This window comes from Bufo gargarizans, chromosome 1 (genome assembly GCF_014858855.1).
Source record: "Bufo gargarizans isolate SCDJY-AF-19 chromosome 1, ASM1485885v1, whole genome shotgun sequence".
Lineage (NCBI taxonomy): Eukaryota > Metazoa > Chordata > Amphibia > Anura > Bufonidae > Bufo > Bufo gargarizans.
The window spans coordinates 457,940,955-457,964,083 of NC_058080.1; the positions used below are offsets into that span (position 1 = coordinate 457,940,955).

General features: G+C 44.5%; 1 protein-coding gene across 2 annotated transcripts in view; it reads left to right on the forward strand.

The window, feature by feature from the left end:
• The window catches only part of SMC5 (structural maintenance of chromosomes 5), a 152,843-nt gene that overhangs the window by 61,338 nt on the left and 68,376 nt on the right, over positions 1-23,129 (forward strand). For both annotated transcript variants that reach the window (XM_044272871.1, XM_044272877.1), the window contains exons 15-18: positions 782-951; positions 2,186-2,309; positions 5,590-5,712; positions 13,603-13,728. In XM_044272871.1, the coding sequence (XP_044128806.1) occupies positions 782-951; positions 2,186-2,309; positions 5,590-5,712; positions 13,603-13,728 (543 nt within the window). The remainder of the gene's footprint in view (positions 1-781; positions 952-2,185; positions 2,310-5,589; positions 5,713-13,602; positions 13,729-23,129) is intronic.

Genomic DNA, 23,129 nt, shown 5'->3' on the forward strand with positions numbered 1-23,129 from the left:
ACACAGGAACAATTCTAGAGATAGCAGCCAGGCAGGGAACTATCTATCGTTCTAGCCAGTTTTAGGACTATATGGAATGGAAGAGAGGCAGTGTGGGCAGCAGCAGGAGCACGTCTCTTCAATGCACTAAATAGAGACAGAGAGCGCTGCTAATGCAAGAAATGGGCCACTTCAGAGCTGTTTTTTCTAATACAAACTTACAATTTTGGTAATTACAGTATATAAAAAAAATGAACATTATCACTGCCCCTACACAAAAAAATGACAGGCTGTGAGTTTGAGTTGTAGTTTTGGGTCACTCCTGCCATTTTCTCAGTAGTTAAATTGATATTATTTAGCAGGTTTCTTAAAGTTCTCAGCAAGTGTTACCAATTTTAGCATTTTTTTTCCCCTACCACAATAATAATTAAAAAAAAAACTTATAGGCCTTGTTGTGGTTGACCCAAAATCTGGTGGTTGCTGAAGACAATCTCATGTTTGATAACTGTTAGGCCAGTCCTTGCCAACCTTATTTTATTTGTATTCTGTTCTTTCATGAAAGTTTTTGTAGCAGTGAAGAAGATTTAGCAGCTAAGAAGAAACCTTGCGAGATCACTGATAATTCCTATTAAGTGTTTTGGTGTATATATAAAAATCTAGCAGAGGCAAAGTAGACGATGCTCCTTCCCTTCACAGTGTAGACCTTGTGTGGTGTTATCTTAACTGTAGGCACTGTATGAGTTGTAAGCTTTGTGGAGGGAGCACGCTGGGGAATCTAACAGTGTTAATCGTTCCTTTTCAGGAAATTGAAAGAAGGTGTACGTTATTAGAAGCTCGTATTGGTGAGCTGATCAGCAAACAGAAGACACTTGACAAAAAAGACAATGATTTAAGATTAAGGAAGAAAGAGATACTGGATATGAAGACCAAAAAGAGACAACTTGAACAGAAGATTTCTACTAAATATGATAGGTTAGTTAAAAATGACACGTGGCATGGCTGTAGATGAGTTTCAGTGCTCCCAAGTTTTACTTCCTCCCCTAGGCCTCATCCACACATCAGTGTTCGGTCAGTCATTTCCATCAGTGATTTTGAACCATAATCAGGTGCAGCTCTAAACACAGAACAGGAGCAGATCTTTCCCTTATGTCTGTGGAGGCTCCATTCCTGGTTTTGGCTCACAATCACTGACCAAACACTGATGTGTGAATAAGGCGTTAGGCCAGGGTCAAATGGCCTTGTGCAGTCTAGGAAAACCAGTTTGTGTGATCTCCCAGACTTACCGCAACTCATCTAACTCACAGCATCATGGTCTACTGTACTTTACTTATGTTTTTGTGGTTAGTGCAGGTTATTCCCTTTAAGCTACTTTCACATATGTGCTTTCCCTTTCCGCTATTGAGATCAGTCATAAGATCTCAGTAGCGGGGGGAAAAACGCTTCTGTTTTGTCCCCATTCGTTGTCAATGGGACAAAACTGAACAAAATGGAATGCACCAGATTGTATTCCGTTCCTTTTTGGTTGCGTCCCCATCGCGGACAGAATAACGCTGCAAGATTGATCTGTTTTCTCTGACACAATAGAAAACTGATTGATTCGTCCCCCACTGACTTTCAATGATGTTCACGACGGATCCGTCTTGGCTGTTTTAAAGATAATACAACTGGATCCGTTCGTAACGGATGCAGACTGTTGTATTATCGTGACTGAAGCGTTTTTGCTGATCCATGACGGATCCAGCAAAACGTTGGTGTGAAAGTAGCCTTACGCTGCATAGGGTATAACTGTTAGATCAGTAGGGCTCACAATGAATGGAGCACTGAATAAACCTGAAATGAGGTCCCCATTACTTGGCTCATTAGTCATTAAATTTACGACGCAGTGTTTGTGGGTAGTCCTTTTCAGCGTTGGTCTTCCGTGAACTATAACCTTTCCTGTTCTGCTGATTGATAGGGAAAACTAAAAGCCATAATTAAGGTACTGTACACGCAAAGACAGTACTACACTGTAACTTACCTTTATCGAGCGATTGACTCGCATTGATCCGTGATGCTCGTTTGTATATCTTGCTGTTTTTCAGTCTGCCTCAAATGACTGTGGGTGCTCTCTACCCCCTAATTTAGATGGGTATAGTACATCTGGTAACAGGTCCTTTATAACGTGCAGTAATATAAAGTATGTTAAAAATAACTGTCTGTTTCCTAGCTTAAAGCAATTAGAGCAAGAAAATATCAATCTGGAGGAAGCTGAGCAAAGAGCGAATAGCAAGATTAGAGAAATTAATGTCCAGAAAAAGAAAATTGTTCTAGAGCTCACAGAATTCATAAAGGTGAGGATGGAATATTTCTGGTAGATCGTTTCTTTTACTGGATTGAGTTAAGGTGAAATAAGAAATACAGTGGGAGAGAAATATCATAAGGGAAATTGTTTAAGTCCGCTTTACTTTAGCGTGCGTCTGAAAAATTTGATCCAAATGTATCAAATGCCGCATGCTGCTTAATAAATTTGGCACAACGATAAATATGATACTTTTTTTTTTTTTTTTATCTAGTTATTTTTCCAGTTTTCTCTTCACTGGAGGGAGATTGTACCTAAAAAGTAGCATTTAATAAATATGGACTGAAACAAATTAAAGGGGTTGTACTTTTTACATTGAAGACCTATCCTCATATCAATATAAAAAAAAAATACGACCCCTTTAACAGATGACCATGCCCACTTTCCCCCCTTTCATTCAGTACTGGAGTGGTGTAAAATTGTTTGCAGATTGTTGCAAAGATTTTGCACATGTGAGCCCAAAAAGTCACAAATCTCTATTTACGACTGTTTAAAGTCCGAATTCTGGAGTACAAGGCTTGATCATTTCCCCGCAGTGTGGTTTTCCCTTTCCATTACATTCTAAATTAGGTGTCTCAGTGACTCAGTGCTCCCTTTTTTCGCTTTAACCCCTCAAAGAACATCAGTCAGCAGGATCAACCCCTTTAAACCAGCCATACTTGGGTTTGATTTCAATTGGCAACATCAACCCCATCTTTTGAAAATCTGCCATGGCGTTCCTGAGAAAATATTTTATATTTTTAATGTAAATGAGAGCTATAGTGCACCGAGGGGATGCCAAGAAGTGGAAGACACCACCCCTCGGTGTACTGAAGCCCTTACTTGCATAAATAATAAGGGCGGAATCTATCATTTGCTGTCAGTTTTAAGTACTATCATAAATGATACTTAAAGGTGTTGTAATCTGAAATCCTGGCACACCTTTCATTCTACTTCTAAAGGTGGTGAGACTTCAAAATAAGCACCAAATGTTTCTTGCGGGCATCACTTGCAACATTTTTATGCCACAAAATTGCCGCAGCGACTTGATAAATGTCCCCTTAAGACTATTTATAAAAGTGCTGCAACCGATTTCTACAAGACCGGCATCATTCCTACCAGTTTGCATGTGTGGTTTAATGGGGTGGATCCTGCTGAGGGGTGCACTTTAAAGTGTTGCTATAGGACTTCAGTGTTGATCACCTATCGTAAGCCCTGGAATATGCATTTAAAGGGGTTGTCCATCCTAGACACTGACCAACCCAATCCTTGGAACCTGAAAAAAACACAAAAAAAAAACCACTTATCTGACTGCATCCCCAGTTTCAGCCAGGAACAGGGCTTGCGTATTTATTTATTTGCGTATTTATTTATTTTTAAATTGAGCACAGGCTCCAAGGATTGAGTTGGTTCGCTTGTAGGCCGGACAACCCCTTTAAGCACACCTTTTTACCTTCAGGGCTCAACACATTCAAAGACCCATAACTTTTTTTATTTTTGTGTTGGCTCTGTGAGGTCTTGTACATTGAGTTCCCACGAGAGGACATTTACTTCTAGTTATATTTATTATAGTGCATTGGAATACCTATGTATCCAATGCCTTGTAGTCTGACTTTTCCTTGTGTTGCATGGCATCACAAGGGTTAAACAGCTGAGATTGGTATTTTCTGTTATCCTAACTGCTGCCACAGCGTGGCGACTGTAGATCACAGAAACGGAAGGCATGCATTTTTGTTGGCCTCTAAATTGTGTGGACAAGTGATTGACCAGTGCTAAACACCATTAGAATCCTATTATTGATGGTTTTGTAAGACCTTGTAAGGGAAACCGAACTTCTACACATCAGTATGAACGCCAGGCTGTATTGAGATCCATACTATACAGAAGCAATTATTATATTTTACCAGTTTAGCTACTGCCATCTGATTGTGTTCATTCCTTGTGATGTGACAAGTTGACCTGATTGCCCAAACTCCATTACACATAGTATTATTTACTCTAATATATTATTTTTGTGATGTTTGACAGTGAAGGTCCGGTTGCTGAAATCTTAACAAATTTCCAAAATGAATGGGCACAACTAAGCTGATAACCCCTTTAACATGGCCAAAGGTGCACAGCACTTAGCTAGGCTTTTCTGCTCCTTCCCTTCAGCAATCTGTAAGAATCTCGGCACCGAGAATTCCACTGACAAAAATTGGACATTTAACAATTGCGTTTTCTGAAAGTAGAGATATTTTTTGCTTTATAAGGAGGAAGAGGAAAATAGGAAAAAATTATATTTTTAATCAGACCTTAGATCAGACACCTGTTGAAGTTGCTTTAATTAAAGCATTTAAGATCCACTCTGGTGCTCCAAATCAGGGAACCCCGAGGGGTTAATATCCACGCGTGGCACAGAGACGAGACGCTGACACAAGCTGGTCAACATTAATACTGCTTACGTCATATATGATACTTCAAGGAGGTTCCTTTTTTTTTTTTTTTTTTTTTTTTTTTTTAGGCATTGAATATATGTGAATCATCTAGCTAAATAATTGCCTCAAACATTCTTCTACAGTCTATACATCATTCTGTGGGAGTAGTGAGGGGCCTATTGCAGCTTCAATCCCCCTCCGTTCTCGCTTCAGTGTTGGAAAAATACTGAAGCAATGGAGGAGGGGAAGCAGTACAGATGAGGAACAAGCAGCTAAAAGCAACTACATAAGAAAATCTATCTAGTTACATGAAAGAAAGATATTCACACATCTCTATTACAACCCCATCAGAACACAGATGTGAGCCCTCCCGTCAGAGCTTAGATCAGACCCTCTTGCCTCTCCTGCTTCGCTGCCTCTCTGCAGATCTGTAGTATGCGGAAGTGTCGTGAGTACAGCGCTGCCTGTATTTACCGCTGCCTGGTCTTCTCCGGGCCCACACCGCACTGTGACCTGACTATGTGCAACCTCAGGTCAAAGTGTGAGCACTATGTCCTGACGATATATGCAGTCAGAACGTGGGCAGAATGGTGCCCGGAGGAAGACCAGGTTGGGTACAGGTAGCGCTATACTCATGGCGCCTCTGCATACTTCTGAGCACTTTCATAATGGAAGTACTCACTGGTGTTGGTTTTATAAGACGCACTGCCTTTCCGCCTCACTTTTGGGGGGGGGGGGGGGGGGGGTGTAGAAAGTGCGTCTTATAAAATGAAAAATAGGCTTTGAAAACCATAAACGGCCTAGGCCACAATGTAATCAATTACTCAATGTAGTCTCTTACTATGAGTGTATTATTATTATTATTATTTTTTCCAGAACTGCATGCTGCTAAATAAAGAAAAAGTAGATTTATCCTTAGAAAATATGACCCTACAATGGATGAAGAACAAAATTGATTATGAGTATAAAGAGGCTACATCTAGACTGAAGGAACTGGAGGTAACTATATATCAATTTATGGCTGGTTCAGATTGCCATTTCTACTTTAAAAGCTTCTGAAAGCTCTCGCAGAAAATGTTATCACATTTATTTTGTTTTGCGTGTCTGGATAGCGTGAATGCTTCTTAATCTTTTCTAGCTATATAATTCAATTTGAGAAATTATATTTAACCAAAAAAATGTTTTCTTAACCCCTTACCGTATGTGCTTAGCTGCTTCTAGTACAGAGAGTATTCTTTTTTTTTTATTTTTTTTTAATAAAAAACATTTAGCTAAAAATCCCTTTTCTGCAAGTAAAAATACATTATCATCCAGCACAAATGCAAACTGCTGCAAACAAAACAACTAATCACTAAAAATCAAAGTCTTTCTTCACATAAAGAACTTGCTTAGTGTCTATTCATATCTCGTTTTCACTGCACGTTAAGACTGTGCCTGGAAAGCTCCCAGCAAAGTCATCCGTTAGGCCCCATGCACACGCTGTATACATAAGATTGTTCATTTGGCATACACTGACGGTATGTCTTGACATACTTTTTTTTTTTTTGAAACTGTATAGAAAAATTTAGACTGATTTCCTACACAGACTGATGTAAACAATAAAGAGGGCTAATGTTCACCCAACTCTGGATAACCAGTTTAAGGTCAAAATAAATCCCTAAACTGGAAAGTCATAGACCCCTCTCCCAAAATAAGTGGTCATATATCAAAATACCCAGAACTAAAATGGGTACTCTATATAAGACTTCATTTTAGGGTGCCTTTAATCCATTAAATTATTTGCATTTGAAATGGTAAAAAAAAAAAAAAAAAACTCTACCTGATGTGATAAAGACATAAAAACCTTTTCCTGGTCATTAACCACTTCCCGACCGCCCATAGGATATAAACATCCTATAGGTGGTTGTTTAATTCTAAATAGACGTTTTAGAACGTCCATTCAGAGATGGCAGCTGCACGCTAATCGTGCAGCTGCTGAGCGGGGGGCCCGCTGTCAGTGACAGCAGGGCACCCCAGGGAGAAGGCAGGGACAGTTCCCAGGTGTCCCTGCCTTCTAGATACGTTGAGCGCTGTGTATACAGATCAGGAAGTGCTGTGCGTGTCCATGTGACCGCCGGGGTCGGGAGAGAGTGCAGGAGCTGTCGGATCTTCCATGTTATACTTCTGTACAGCGTCTTTGGGGGGTGTATTTTCCCTGTAACGGGGGCTACTATAGAGAGAAAATAAAAAAGTGACGTTAAATATCCCCTAGAGGTCTTGTATGACCTCATGGGGGATGCAAAGTGTAAAATAAGAAAAATAAATATGAATGTGTTTTTTTTTTAATAAAAAATAAATAAAAAGGTTTCACATGTATAAAAAAAAAAATCCCAAATAAATAATTAAATGTTGAAAATAGAAAAAATAAATAAAATAGACATATTTGGTATTGCAGCGTCCGTGAGGGCCGCCTTTATAAGTATATCACATGTCCGATAAACACCATAAAATAAATAACTTTTTTTTTTTTTTTAAAAGACATTTTTGTCACCTTACATCCCAAAAAGTGCAACACCAAGTGTTCAAAAAGGCAAATGTCCCCACAAAATGGTACCAATAAAACCGGCACCTCATCCCGCAAAAAATGAGCCCCTACATAAGAAAATCGCTCAAAAAAAAATTATATATAGCTCTATAACATGAAATTAAACAGAAATTAAAATTATTGTGTTAAAGTGAAAAAAAAAAAAAAAAGTTGACTTATTCGGTATGGCCGCATTCGTAACAACCAGCTCTATAAAAATATCACATGACCTAACCCCCTCAGGTGAACACCGTAAAGTGAAAAAAAAAAAAAAAAGCCCAAAAGCCATTTTTTGTCACCTAACATCACATAAAATGCAACACCAAGCAATCAAAAAGGCTTATGCCCCCCAAAATAGTACCAATCAAACTGTCACCTCATCCCGCAAAAAAAATGAGACCCTAACTAAGACAATTGGTTAAAAAATAAAGCTATGGCTAATGGCCCTCAGACTATGGGGATACTAAAACATAATTTTTTTGTTTTTGTTTCAAAAATGCTATTATTGTGTCTAACTTAAATAAGAAAAAGCCACGTCCGTAAAGATCTGCTCTATAAAAATGTCACATAACCTAACCCCTCAGCTTGCCCCATAAAGTGTAATAATGAATGATCAAAAAAATCATATGTACCCAAAAATGGTACCAATAAAAACGTCAACTCTGCAACGAGCCCCTGCACAAGACGATCAGCAGAAGAATAAAAAAATATGGCGTTCAGAAAATGGTGTGACAAACATTTTTTTCCGAAAATGCTTTATTATGTAAAACTGAAACAAAGAAAATAGACATATTTGATATCATTGCGTCCGTAACAACCTGCTCTATAAAAATAGCACATCATCTACTGTGATAGATGAATGTTGTAAAAATAAAAATTGTACCAATAAAACTGGCACCTTATCCCCCTAGTTTCCAAATTGGGGTCACTTTTTGGAGTTTCTACTGTAAGGGTGCATCAGGGGGCTTCAAATGGGACATGGCATCTAAAAACAAGTTCAGCAAAATCTGCCAGGTCAGGGTAATAAATATTGAGTTTTGTTTGGCTGTTAACCCTCGATGTGTTAAAGAAAAAAATGGATAAAAATGGAAAATCTGCCCAAAAAGTGACATTTACACATTTCATCTCTATTTTCCTTTAATTCTTGGGGAACACCTAAAGGGTTAACAAAGTTTGTAAAATCAGTTTTGAGTAACTTGAGGGGTATTGTTTCTACAATGGGGTCATTTATGGGGGGTTTCCACTATGCAAGCCCCACAAAGTGACTTCAGAACTGAACTGCTCCTTTAAAGTTGAAAAATAAAATTGCATTGCCAAAATGATGCCCACATAAAGTAGATATATGGGGAATGTTAATGAATATTTTATGATGCATCACTATCTGTCTTATAAGCAGAGAGATTCAAATTTTTCAAATTAACTTATTTTTATAAATAAAGGTGAAATATATAGACTCAAATTTACCACTCTCATGAAGTACAATGTGTCACGAGAAAACAATCTCTGAATGGCTCGGATAAATACGTGTTCCAAAGTTATTAGCACATAAAGTGACACATGTCAGATTTGCAAAATTAGGCCGGTCAGGAAGGGGTTAATAGCCGGCTCTAGAAGTGGTTAAAGGAGTTGTCCTACAAAAAATATTATACAGTTTTCAAACTAGCAGCTGGATCTAAATACTTTTGTAATTGCATTTAATAAAATTTTTAGCATAGCCACTGAGTTATTCAATGAAATGTATCTGTATAGCGCCACCTGCTGTTTATTTTTTATTATTTCTTTGGCCTGCTCACTGACAAGGCCGCACATGCTCAGTTTTATCCTTCAACGGCCTCCTGAGCTGTGATAGGGAGAGCACAGACACGCCCCCTTAGCCTTTGCAGAAAAGACACTCCCCCTGAGCTGTCAGCTTGATATAAATCTAGCAGAGCAATGACTGGGTAGATCTCTGGATCCATGTGAGGTACAGGGCTGGTTCTAGCTTTGTTAGAAAGAGATTATCATGTACTTTATATCAGGGGTGCCCAACCTGCGGCCCTCTATCTGTTGCAAAACTACAACTCCCTGCATGCCCAGACAACCTACAGCTATCAGCCTACAGCAGGGCATAGTGGGAGTTGTTTTACAACAACTGAAGGGCCGCAGGTTGGGCATCCCTGTACTATATGATGTCTGATTTTAATTTTTTATATTGGTCATGGTATAACCCCTTTAAAGATTATAAATTCCCTTACAAACATGCAATGAGAAATTAACCACTTAAAAGGGTTTTCTGAGATTTTAATACTGATGACCTGATCAGTGGGGGTCCGACACCCGGGATTCCCGCCGATCAGCTGTTTTCAGAATGCAGCAGCTCTCCTGTGAGCTCCGCTGCTCTCTTGCAGCTTACCAAGCACAGCGCCGTACATTGTATAGCAGCTGTGTATTGCATGGGCTTAGCTGCTCCTACTCACATGATACATGAACATGTGATCACTGGTCTAGGAAAAGCAGAGAGGAGGTCGTGGCGCTCTTGGGAAAACCCCTTTAACTTATGTTCACGTTTGTGATGTCCATTTAGTTTGTAGGCCGGGTTGTCTCCCGACTTTCCATAGGGTTACATTAAATTAACGTATGTCAATAAGTCTACGCTGTTTGAACAACAGTATCCATTAAAAGTATATATTTTTTTTGTGTTTGGGCGGGGTCAACCTGTGGGTGACATAAGACCTTATGGCATCCTTCACTGCCACCCATTTAACATATATGTCTTGGCGGATACGATACATTACATTACATAAATTTTGTAAAAAGTCCCTTAAGAGATGATTCTAGAGGTTGGCCAGTAGAGGTCCCCAAAGAACGTCTTTTAACCATCTCACTGCACCAGAACTAGGACCTTATTTCCACAACAGCAGATTCCTTGATCAGACAAGGTGTCTGTGTACATACTTTACTGTGTAAGGCATCTGGAAATGTGGCTGACTGCAGAAGTAAACCTGTGTGATCATTATTCTGGGGAATCTAGGCAGATGCTTACCATTTCACAAGCATCGTTCTATTGCGCTCGCTTTGATATTTCAGGCTGGTTTGTGGATACGCCACCTCATACGCTCATAAGGTAAGCTGTGGTTTTTCCTGTCTTGTGGCAGTATGGTAACTTTGTCACACTCTTTTTACTTAACATATCTACAAAAACATAATAAGAATTTTCATTGCCATCTTTATTTTGATAACCATTGTGTCCCATGCAATACAAAACTATTGTTGTGATGGGGATCATTGAATGTCTACATACACGTTGTAAACCTACAGAGAGCTTTCGGAAGCTCTTTCCTATTTCCTGTGATGTTATGTCCATGGGTGTGTGAGTGATAGGGGAGTGTCTGTCACTAGCTGGGTGGGAGGGGCTATAAACTAGCTGGGTGTTAGGGACAATGATAAGGGAGTGTCTATGTAGCTTGGTGGGAGGGGCTATAAACTAGCTGGGCAGTGTTAGGGGCGGTGCTGGAGCTGTGGCTGGGAAGAGAGAAGTGCATCATTGGTTTGGTTGGATATAGCAACGGGAAGTGCTACATATAGGATGTAATAAACCAGAGTGATTTGTTTATATGGTGTAAACTGATCAGGAGAATCCAAACTGAAAAACTACAGGAGGGTATCTGTTAAACATCATAGTAATCCTAGAAAACCCCATTAAGTTTCTCATTAAAATTGTGAACGTCATGGTTGTTGGTTTCTCCCAAAACCCCCCCCCCCCCCCCCCCCCATTTTTTTTCCTACATAAAATAGCTTTTTTATTATACCATTCTGGAGTGTGTGCAGGGGTGTGGAAATAAAAAAACAAAACACAAAAACAAAACTGTTTGTCGAAGGACTGAAGCGGGGACTCGATCTACTTGTCCATCATGACAATCTACTTGTCCTGATACAAAAAATAATTTTAAATCAAAACCATATTTCAATGCATTGCCACGCTTCCTTCAAATTAGCTGCTGATGTGGCATAAAAAGGACCCGCCTCACCTTTCAAGTTTGACAACACCTCCAGAAAGGGGAGTTGAGAGTTCTATCAATGCCCCTGGCTCTGTAACCCTGGGTTCACACCTGAGCGTTCTGAAAGGAGCGCTCTGTATGCGCGATTGTACGGGCGTTTACAATTGCGCATACAGAGTCAAGCGAACGCCCATTGTCGCGCGTTCCCGAAAGTCTATGTACGGGAACGCGCGACAAAACGCCCCAAAGAAGCTCAAGAACTTTTTTGAGCGTAGGGCGTTTTTCAGCGCGTTCAAATGCGCTGTAAAACGCTCAAGTGTGAACCAGGGCCATAGGGAAGCATTGGTTTTCATGTGTTGAGCGTTTTACAGCACGTTTGAACGCGCTGTAAAACGCTCAGGTGTGAACCCAGTGTAACTGCTCTCACTGCTCCTCCCCCCGAGCCGGAGAAGTTGCAGAACTTTTCATTGCTCCACCCCTCCAGCTCTCATTTCTTCTTCCCCACGACGCTGTCACTACACCACTATGATTTCGAAGCTCATATTTGAGCCTACAAAACCCATTTATTTATTTATTTTTATTCTGAACCCTCATGGGTCTTTTAGACCCATGATTTGTACAGAATTGCTTATTTCTTCTGGCCAAAATAAGAATTATAGCTTCACTACCCTGGGTTTCTTCAGAGAGACCCAGTGTATTAAATTCAATTACCGGCAACCTCATTGGCCGCAGAGGGCGCTGGTTTTTCACCCTTTAGATGCCGCTATCTCACTTGATCACAGCAGCTAAAGGCTTTAATGACCGATCGTGGTTATTAGTCGCGGGTCTCTGCTGTTTGAAACAGCAGAGACCCACTAGCCATGTTTGCACTTCGCTCCAGCGCTGTACATTTATTATGCTCCAATATTAAGCAGACCCTTGGCACACTGTGAAAATGCTGCTCTGCATATTAGGCCCATGCACATGACCGTATCCAATTTGAGGTCCACAGATCTGCAAAATACGGATACCAGCTGTGTGTATGCCGCATTTTTGTACTAGAACTGGCTATTCTCGTTTGCAAAACTAACATGAATAAGACATGGTCTACAGTTTTGAGAATAGCCACGTGTATGCAGATAGCACGCACATTGCGTGTATCCTGTCCAATTTCTTTTTCGAAACCATTAAAATTAATGTCCGCATGGCTATCCACAAAAAATGCAGACCAAAAATACTGTCTTGTGCTTGAGCCCTTACAGACAGAGGTGACTTCACACAATTATGTATCAAAGTAAATGTAGTTTAAATATCAATTATTTTTTTATATATATTTTTTTTTTTTTAAAGTGCCTTACAAATGTTTCTTGCTAAAAGTCTGACCCCCGAGAACTTGAAGATGCACAACTCCTATTTTTTAAGTTAAAGGGGGTTGTGAGAGATACAGTACAAACGCAATTCCAAAAAAGTTGGGATGCTGTGGAAAATGTGAATAAATATAAATGAAAGTAGAATTCAAGAATGCATAGACCCATATTTTATTCACAGTAGATCATAGAACACATATCAGATGTTGAAAGACATTTTACAATTTCATGTTAACTTATTTAGAACTTTGATGACAGCAACTCATCTCAAAAAAGTTTGAACGAGCAACAAAAGGCTGGAAAAGTGATCCTGATTAAAAAAGAAAAAAAAAAACAGCTGGGTATAAAATAGCATGTTAGAGAGGCAAAGTATATTAGAAACAAAGATGGGCAGAGGTTCGCCAATCTGTGAAAAATGGTCTAAAAATTGTGGAACAGTTTCAGAAAAATGTTCCTCAACATATAGTTGCAAACACTTTGAATATCTCACCATCTACAATATATAATATCATCAAGAGACTCAGAGAATCTAGAGAAATCCACATGCGCAAAAGAGTTCCAGCCTGACAATCTACTACCCTTTACTGAAATGCTGTGATTACAGGATGGTAAAGAGTGGAGTCAGCCTTGGACTGGCAGCCTTGGATCACCATGGTGCAGTGAGTTCAGCTCAGAAGAGCAGTGGATGGTCTGGGAAATGCTGCGGTCACGAGCATGTTTCACTGCCACAATCATCCATCTGAAAGCAGCCATCTTTTAAATTTGCAGTTGATCTTATCTACTGGTCAGTTGTCCCATGTATCTTATGCTGGACCTCCTAAAACACACACATGGATTATGTTTCTCTACTCTTCTCACGTCTCCTTCACGCTAGTGAGAAACCCTTGTTATGTACTCGGCGTCTCGCTTGTACTATTCAAATATTTAATGTACAAGACTGGATTGGAAATGTTTAATCTCTTCGACGTACTGGATTAAGCTAACTTTTTGTTTATTTTCTTAGAGTAAGTTCTATGCTGCAGATGAAAAGAAACGTAATCTGTTGGAAACATGTAAAGGTCTTCTGAGAAAGGCAAGACAAGCGTGTAACCTTGGACAAAATGACGAGGTTCCTCAAGATTTCCAAACTGTAAGTATATATGTTCCAGCTAAACAGTTCTGTAGATTTACCTAAATACGGATTACTCATTTTAGATGGCAATTACTACAATATTTTTTTTTTGTTCAAATGATCACCAGTTCTAAGCACTCTGCTTGCTGTTAACAAACAGAAGCATTTGTGTTTATTCTCGTAGGCTGGAATTCAGTCCTGGTAATGCGCCCTTCTCAAAAGTACATGGCTGGTTATTTGAGAGATTTCAAGTGATGCAAATCCTCTTCATGAGCAGCGCTTGTTCCCGAAAAATGTAAACAAAGAATGTTTCCTTTCACTGACAGTAAGCAGATGGCTTGCAAATTTGGAGTGATTTACAGCCCAATGGACTTAAAGTGGGAACAGCACCAGACTTGTCCATAGGTGATGTCTGGCATTGCAGCTCAGCTCCATTAAAGGGAGTCTGTCACCTCCATATGGCCATATACAGTGCTTACATGGCTCTGTAGCACACCTATACAGGATTGTAACAGTACCTTTGTCTTTGTCTTTAGACTTGCACCAGCAGGAAAAACTGAGTTTAATTCATATGCAAATGAGCACTCGCAAGTGCCCAGGGAGGAGTTCAGTGTGTAGGTGCCCAGGCTGCTCTGCCTTCTTTTCACTTTACTCCTCCCCAGCTTCTTCCTTTGCCCGCCCTCCAAGTCCGGACCTATCGATGAGGCAAGAGACAAGGAGGGCGGGCAAAGGCAGAGACTGGGGAGGAGTAAAGTGAAAAGAAGGCAGAGCAGCCTGGGCACCAACACACTGAACTCCTCCCTGGGCACCTGCGAGTGCTCATTTGCATATGAATTAAACTCAGTTTTTCCTGCTGGTGCAAGTCTAAAGACAAAGACAAAGGTACCGTTACAATCCTGTATAGGTGTGCTACAGAGCCATGTAAGCACTGTATATGGCCATATGGAGGTGACAGACTTCCTTTAAGGTGAATGGGCTACAATGTCAGACACAACACACAGACAGGTTTGGCAATATTTTGAGAGAGTGTCCATGTCTGTCTGATCCTGCTCAACCCCTTTAAAATTTTTATAGAGGCCTCTTGATCTGGAAATCAGTAGTGGTCCAATATCAGAGTTGACCAGTGTGATGTTCTCACATTAACAGGTTTTTACAGGTTGAAGATATTGATGACCAAGCCAGAAGATAGGTCATCAGTGTCTGGTGGTGGTCTGACACATGGCACACCCACCGATCAGCTGTTACCTGCAATTCCAAGAAGTAAACAGTGTTTGGAGCTAGGACACCACAGCTCCATACTCTGTGTAGTGGCCATCCTTTGGTACTGTAGCTCAGCTCCCAATGGGCACTGCACAATGTAAGTAGCTGTGGTGTTCTGACTCCATACAGTGTTTACTTCTCGGACCCACAGCTGCAGGTAATATCTGATTGGTGGGTGTGCTGTGCTTCAGACCTCAACAAATCTGATATTGATGACATACCCTGAGGATAAATCATCCCTATCTATAACCCAGAAAGCCTCTTTAACCACTTCAGCCCCGCTAGGTGAAACCCCCTTCATGACCAGAGCACTTTTTACACTTCGGCACTACACTACTTTCACCGTTTATCGCTCGGTCATGCAACTTACCATACAAATGAATTTTACCTCCTTTTCTTCTCACTAATAGAGCTTTCATTTGGTGGTATTTCATTGCTGCTGGCATTTTTACTTTTTTTGTTATTAATCAAAATGTAACGATTTTTTTGCAAAAAAATGACATTTCTCGCCCAATTCCTTGGGGGACACAGGAACTCTTGGGTATAGCTTATCTCCATAGGAGGCGTGACACTAAGTAAAAGACTGTTAAGCCCCTCCTCCAGCAGCTATACCCTCAGCCTGGAGAGAGAGACTTCCAGTTTTTTGCTTAGTGTCAAGGAGGCAAGACACCCTCTGCACTGCAGAGTTGTCTTTGTGAAGATTTTTTGATTTTTTACTTTTTTATTTTATTTTCACTTGATTTTTTTCACAGGGACAACAGAGTCGCAGCAGACTTCTCTGTTTTCCCGGGGTTGAGCTGCGCCAGGGCCGGTTATCCGCCCTGCTGCCTCCCCCACAGAAGAAAAGGAGGACCAGGGCAGCTCATGCTCCCCTGCATCCCGCCAGCACTGGGTCGCCCACCTGCAAGCCCCTCTCCAGCTACTGTCACTTCTGTGCCAGTGGCTGAAGGGGCGGCCCCAGCTGGATGGACAAGAGGGTGAAGACATCACATGGTGAGGTGGCTAGTGCAGCCATTCCGCTCCCCCGCTCCCCCTCCCTCCCTCCCTCCCTCCCTCTCCCTTCCTTGTGACTTCCTCCCCTCCGCTCTGTCTGTACTCCGTTCTGCTGACCTTGTTGCTCCGACTCTGGGGCGGCCTGTCGGCGGTGCCTTAATGTTACTTGTCAGTACTAGCGGCGCTCATGGGAGGGTTGTTAGGAGCGGCCGGGTCTTGTGATCGCCGTTCGCGCAGGGCCGCTATTCTACAGGCCCCTGTCTTTTCGGCTCCTGCCTTTCGCTTCGCTGCGGCGTGGGACATGTGGTGATTGGATGCGCGGATTGAATCGCGCGCGCGCGCGAAATTGTGTTCGGCGGGGGGCGGAGTTTTTTTCGTTGCCGCGTCCTGCTGGTTTTCAGTCAGGGGCCGGATGTTCTTCTTCCCGCGCCTCACTGGTCCCGCCTCCTCTCGTGCCTGCGTGATTCTGTGATCCTCACTTCAGAACGGACCACTGCTTGCCGCCGCTGATCTGCTGCTGCTGCCGCTGCCGTTCTGCTCCTCTGTGACCTGGTAGGACTGTTGACCCTTTCCTCCACTGCAGCCCCCTGGCCTGGACGCAGTTTTTTTCCACCAACATGTCTGACCCCTTAGTGCCTGCGGGACCCTGGTATCATACCTGCACCGCATGTAAGGCGCCCCTTCCTCAAGGGCAGCCTGACCCGCATTGTTCGCTTTGCAAAGACCCATCGCAGGGTCCGCCGTCTGTTGTGTCACCCCCTGGCCTGTTGGATCCCCCTGACTGGGCTAGATCCCTCTCCCAGGCTGTGGTTAGTCTCACTAGCGTTGTGGGCCGACTTGCAGATGTGTTGCCCTTGTCGCAGCCGGATGATTCCCCTGCTGGGCCCTCCGGGTCCGCTGTCCTGGCCGACCCGTCTGAGTCTCTCTCTGCAGGCGATTCCTCCAGAGTCCGCCAATCCCAGAAGCGGTCTAGGGCGGATCACCGGTCATCCTCGGATGCCTCGGTATCCCCCCCAAGGGTGCGTTCTCAGTCGGGCCCTTCCTCCTTGCAGGATTTGCCCTCTGAAGGGGAGCTGGTTGATTCCGATTGGGATATGGATTCGGCGCTGCCTTCAAAGCTGGCTTCCGCTGTGGGCCACCTCATAAACAGTATCCGTGATACCTTTAAAATTCGCGATGATCCTCCTGATCCTGAGAAAACCAGTGTTTCCTTTTTTCGCCAGAAGCAGGCTTCAGCGGTTTTTCCTCTCCATGCTGACTTTTCGTCAGTGGTTTCTAAGGCCTGGGCCCGTCCTGATGCACGGTTTACCCCGCCAAAAAAGTTAGATGTTTGTTATCCGTTTCCGGCGGATTGCATCACAAACTGGGCGTCTCCTCCTAAGGTCGACCCCCCTGTGGCCCGTTTGTCCAAGAGCACGGCTATTCCCGTCGCAGATGGTTCTTCCTTACAATCCACTGAAGATCGTCGTATAGAGGCCCTTACAAAGGGTGTCTTTTCGGCCTCCGGATCCGCGCTTAGGCCAGTCTTTGCTTCCGCTTGGGCGGGTAAGGCGGTTTCAGAATGGGCATCTCAGCTGGATCTGGAGCTTGAATCTGACGTCCCTATTCAAGACCTCCGTGCCCTGGCTCAACTTATCGTTCAGGCTGGAAAATTTGTATGTGAAGCATCCCTGGATGCAGGGGCTCTTATTGCCCGTTCGTCTGCTCTGGCCGTGGCGGCTAGGAGAGAGCTTTGGTTAAAGGTTTGGTCGGCGGACGCCGCGTCAAAGCGGTCTCTTACTAGCCTTCCTTTCTCTGGTGCTCGTTTGTTCGGAACCCGTTTGGATGAAATCATCTCGGAAGCCACGGGGGGGAAGAGTACCCATCTTCCCCAATCCAAGGCTAGGAGCTCCACTCGTGGTCGTCCCACCTTCTCCCGTTTCAGGTCTTCTCGTAGGGCTTCCGCTCCTCGCTCCGCCTCTGGTCCGTCCGCTAACCCTGTCCAGGACAGGCGTAAGAAACCCTTTTTTCGGACCCAGCCCTCCTGGCGCAAATCTCAACCTGCTCGCGCTCCCGCGACCAAGCAGCCCCCCGCCTGAAGGTGCGCCCCCACCCACCCGGGTGGGGGGACGTCTCCTCCTGTTCAGGGACTTCTGGCAGGCGCACGTCTCCGACGCCTGGGCTCTCGAGGTTGTGTCTTCCGGATACAAACTCGAGCTTGCGTCCCTTCCCCCAGTTCGGTTCTTTCGCTCTCGGGTTCCCCGGGATTCCCGAGGGGCGGCCGATTTCTTTGCTGCCGTTCGGACTCTTCTAGACAAAGGGGTCATCATCCCGGTTCCTATGGGAGACAGGTTCAAGGGGTTCTATTCGAACCTTTTTGTGGTCCCCAAGAAGGAGGGTTCGGTGCGACCCATTCTAGATCTGAAACGGCTGAACCGATTCCTTCGTCTTCAGCGGTTCCGGATGGAGTCTCTCAGGTCGGTGGTGGCCTCTCTGGAACAGGGGGAGTTCCTGGCCTCCATCGACATCCAGGACGCCTACCTTCACATTCCAATCGCACGGTGTCATCAGTGCTTTCTGCGTTTTGCAGTGGGGTCCGAACACTACCAGTTCGTTGCCCTTCCCTTCGGGCTGGCGACGGCCCCTCGTGTTTTCACGAAGGTCCTGGCCCCGGTCCTCGCCTTACTTCGCTCCAGGGGAGTTTTTCTGCTTCCATATCTGGACGATCTCCTAATCAAGGCGCCTTCTCTGTCACTGACTTCAGCCAGCGTGGATCTCTCGCTGCAGACCTTGCGCCAGTTTGGTTGGGTTATCAACCTACCCAAATCCTCTCTTGTTCCTTCCCGGCAATTGGTCTTTCTGGGGATGCTGCTGGATACCGATTCTGCGGTGGTTCGTCTTCCGTTGGAGAAGCGCCTGCTCCTCCATCGGTCGGTTCGGAGCCTTCTGTCCCACCGCCGTCCTTCTTTCCGGTTCAGCATGCGGGTCCTGGGTCAGATGGTGTCCTGCTTCGAGGCGATTCCTTACGCGCAGTACCACTCCCGCACCTTTCAGACGGCCATCCTGTCCGCTTGGGACAAGTCCCAGGAGAGTCTGGATCGGCATTTTCCCCTTTCCCCCCAGGTTCGCTCCTCTCTCCTCTGGTGGCTGCGGACCCCTCTTCAGGGGAAGTCCTTCCTGCCATTGACTTGGCTGGTGATTACCACCGATGCCAGTCTGCGGGGTTGGGGGGGAGTGTTTCCTCCCCGGTCCGTCCAGGGCACTTGGTCTCCGTCGGAGTCCAGACTGCCGATCAATGTTCTGGAGCTGAGAGCCATTCTTTTCTCGCTCCGACACTGGACTTCGTTGCTGCAGGGTCGCCCTGTTCGGGTCCAGTCGGACAATGCCACGGCTGTGGCGTACATAAATCACCAGGGGGGCACTCGCAGCGCGGCGGCGATGAGGGAGGTGTCTCTGATCCTTCGCTGGGCGGAGGTTCATGTTCCGGCCCTTTCGGCCATTTACATTCCGGGGGTGGACAATTGGGCGGCGGATTTCCTCAGTCGGACGACGATCGACCCGGGGGAGTGGTCTCTGCACCCCGACGTCTTCGAGTCTCTTTGTCTCCGTTGGGGTCGTCCGGACGTGGATCTCATGGCCTCCAGATTCAACCACAAACTTCCCATCTACGTGGCCAGGGCCAAAGATCCGGACGCTTACGGCGCGGACGCGCTCGTCCTCCCCTGGACGGAGTTTTCGCTCCTCTACGTGTTTCCGCCCCTGCCTCTTCTTCCGCGGGTCCTTCGGAAGATTGCGGCGGAAGGCACGCCAGCAATCCTAATCGCCCCGGACTGGCCGCGTCGTCCGTGGTACGCCGACCTTATGTTGCTTCTGGCAGACGCTCCCTTGCCTCTGCCTCTCAGAGAAGACCTCCTCTCTCAGGGGCCGATCTTCCACCAGCATTTAGGGTCGCTACGTTTGACGGCGTGGCTATTGAAACCGCGGTCCTGACGCGGCGGGGGTTTTCGGCTGACGTGGTCCGTACCATGATTCGTGCACGGAAACCGGCCTCGGCCAGGATTTATTATCGTACCTGGCGGGCCTATTTGGCTTTCTGTGAGGCCTTGGGGACTCCCCCTCTGAGGTTTTCCCTTCCTACGGTCTTGTCTTTTTTGCAATCTGGTCTGGTTCTGGGCTTGGGTCTCAGTACCCTGAAGGGTCAGATTTCGGCTCTTTCGGTTCTTTTTCAGCGTCCGCTGGCTCCGCTCGGTCCGGTTAAGACCTTTCTTCAGGGGGTTGCTCATTGTGCTCCCCCCTATCGCCCTCCTGTTCCTGCTTGGGATCTAAACATTGTGTTGGCGGCTCTCCAATCTTCCCCTTTCGAGCCTCTGCGCAAGGTTTCCCCTCGCTTGTTGTCTTGCAAAGTTTTCTTTCTCGTCGCTATCACGTCTCTTCGGCGTGTGTCTGAGTTGGCGGCTCTTTCTTGCGTGGAGCCCTTCTTGGTTTTTCACCAGGACAAGGTGGTTCTCCGTCCTGTTCCGGAATTTCTTCCGAAGGTGGTGTCCGCCTTTCACCTGAATGAGGATATTGTCCTTCCTTCTCTGTGTCCGACCCCGTCGCATCCCCGGGAGCGGGAGCTTCACCGTCTGGATGTTGTTCGGGCTCTCAGGATCTACCTGGATGTGACCAGACCCTTTCGGCGTACGGATTCTCTGTTTGTGGTTCCGGAGGGTCCGCGCAGGGGGCTGGCGGCGTCTAAGGTGGTTGTTGCCCGCTTTCTCAAGATGGCTATTGTTGAGGCTTACCGTGCTCGGGGCAGGGATCCGCCCTTTGGTGTTACCGCTCATTCTACCAGAGCGGTCGGGGCTTCCTGGGCTCAGCGTAATCGTGCCTCGGCTGAACAACTGTGCAAGGCGGCCACCTGGTCTTCTTTGCACACGTTCACCAAGTTTTACAGGGTGAACACTTATGCCTCGGCGGATGCTGCTTTGGGCCGCTTGGTCTTGCAGGCGGCGGTGCCTTAATGTTTACGGTGCCTGGTTCGCTTTTGATTGTGGTCCCTCCCTGTTTGTGGACTGCTTTTGAACGTCCCAAGAGTTCCTGTGTCCCCCAAGGAATTGGGCGAGAAAACGAGATTTTTGTATAACTTACCAGTAAAATCTCTTTCTCGCTCTTCCTTGGGGGACACAGCGCCCGCCCATTATTTTTTTGTTGGCCTTCGGGTGTTTTTTTTCGGACTTGTTGGTATTGGTTTGGTTACTCCTTGCCTTTGTCTTGCACTACTTGGGCACATAACTGGAAGTCTCTCTCTCCAGGCTGAGGGTATAGCTGCTGGAGGAGGGGCTTAACAGTCTTTTACTTAGTGTCACGCCTCCTATGGAGATAAGCTATACCCAAGAGTTCCTGTGTCCCCCAAGGAAGAGCGAGAAAGAGATTTTACTGGTAAGTTATACAAAAATCTCGTTTTTTCACTTTCAGCTGTAAAATTTTGCAAAAAAAACGACATCCATATATAAATTTTTCGCCAAATTTATTGTTCTACATGTCTTTGATAAAAAAAAATGTTTGGGCAAAAAAAAAATGGTTTGGGTAAAAGTTATAGCATTTACAAACTATGGTACAAAAATGTGAATTTCCGCTTTTTGAAACAGCTCTGACTTTCTGAGCACCTGTCATGTTTCCTGAGGTTCTACAATGCCCAAACAGTAGAAAACCCCCACAAATGACCCCATTTCGGAAAGTAGACACCCTAAGGTATTCGCTGATGGGCATAGTGAGTTCATAGAACTTTTTATTTTTTGTCACAAGTTAGCGGAAAATGATGATGATTTTTATTTTTATTTATTTTTCTTACAAAGTCTCATATTCCACTAACTTGCGACAAAAAATAAAAAATTCTAGGAACTCACCATGCCCCTCACAGAATACCTTGGGGTATCTTCTTTCCAAAATGGGGTCACTTGTGGGGTAGTTATACTGCCCTGGCAATTTAGGGGCCCAAATGTGTGAGAAGAACTTTGCAATCAAAATGTGTAAAAAAATGACCGGTGAAATCCAAAAGGTGCACTTTGGAATATGTGCCCCTTTGCCCACCTTGGCAGCAAAAAAGTGTCACACATCTGGTATCGCCGTACTCAGGAGAAGTTGGGGAATGTGTTTTGGGGTGTCATTTTACATATACCCATGCTGGGTGAGAAAAATATCTTGGTCAAATGCCAACTTTGTATAAAAAAATGGGAAAAGTTGTCTTTTGCCAAGATATTTCTCTCATCCAGCATGGGTATATGTAAAATGACACCCCAAAACACATTCCCCAACTTCTACTGAGTACGGCGATACCAGATGTGTTACACTTTTTTGATGCCAAGGTGGGCAAAGGGGCACATATTCCAAAGTGCACCTTTCAGATTTTGCAGGGCATTTTTTACACATTTTGATTGCAAAGTTCTTCTCACACATTTGGGCCCCTAAATTGCCAGGGCAGTATAACTACGCCACAAGTGACCCCATTTTGGAAAGAAGACACCCCAAGGTATTCCGTGAGGGGCATGGCGAGTTCCTAGAATTTTTTATTTTTTGTCGCAAGTTAGTGGAATATGAGACTTTGTAAGGAAAAAAGAAAAATCATCATTTTCCGCTAACTTGTGACAAAAAATTCTAGGAACTCGCCGTGCCCCTCACGGAATACCTTGGGGTGTCTTCTTTCCAAAATGGGGTCACTTGTGGCGTAGTTATACTGCCCTGGCAATTTAGGGGCCCAAATGTGTAAGAAGTACCTTGCAATCAAAATGTGTAAAAAATGGCCTGCGAAATCCGAAAGGTGCATTTTGGAATATGTGCCCCTTTGCCCACCTTGGCTGCAAAAAAGTGTCACACATGTGGTATCGCCGTACTCAGGAGAAGTTGGGCAATGTGTTTTGGGGGGTCATTTTACATATACCCATGCTGGGTGAGAGAAATATCTTGGCAAAAGATAACTTTTCCCATTTTTTTTATACAAAGTTGGCATTTGACCAAGATATTTTTGTCACCCAGCATGGGTATATGTAAAATGACACCCCAAAACACATTCCCCAACTTCTCCTGAGTACGGCGATACCACATGTGTGACACTTTTTTGCAGCCTAGATGCGCAAAGGGGCCCAAATTCTTTTTAGGAGGGCATTTTTAGACATTTGGATCCCAGACTTCTTCTCACACTTTCGGGC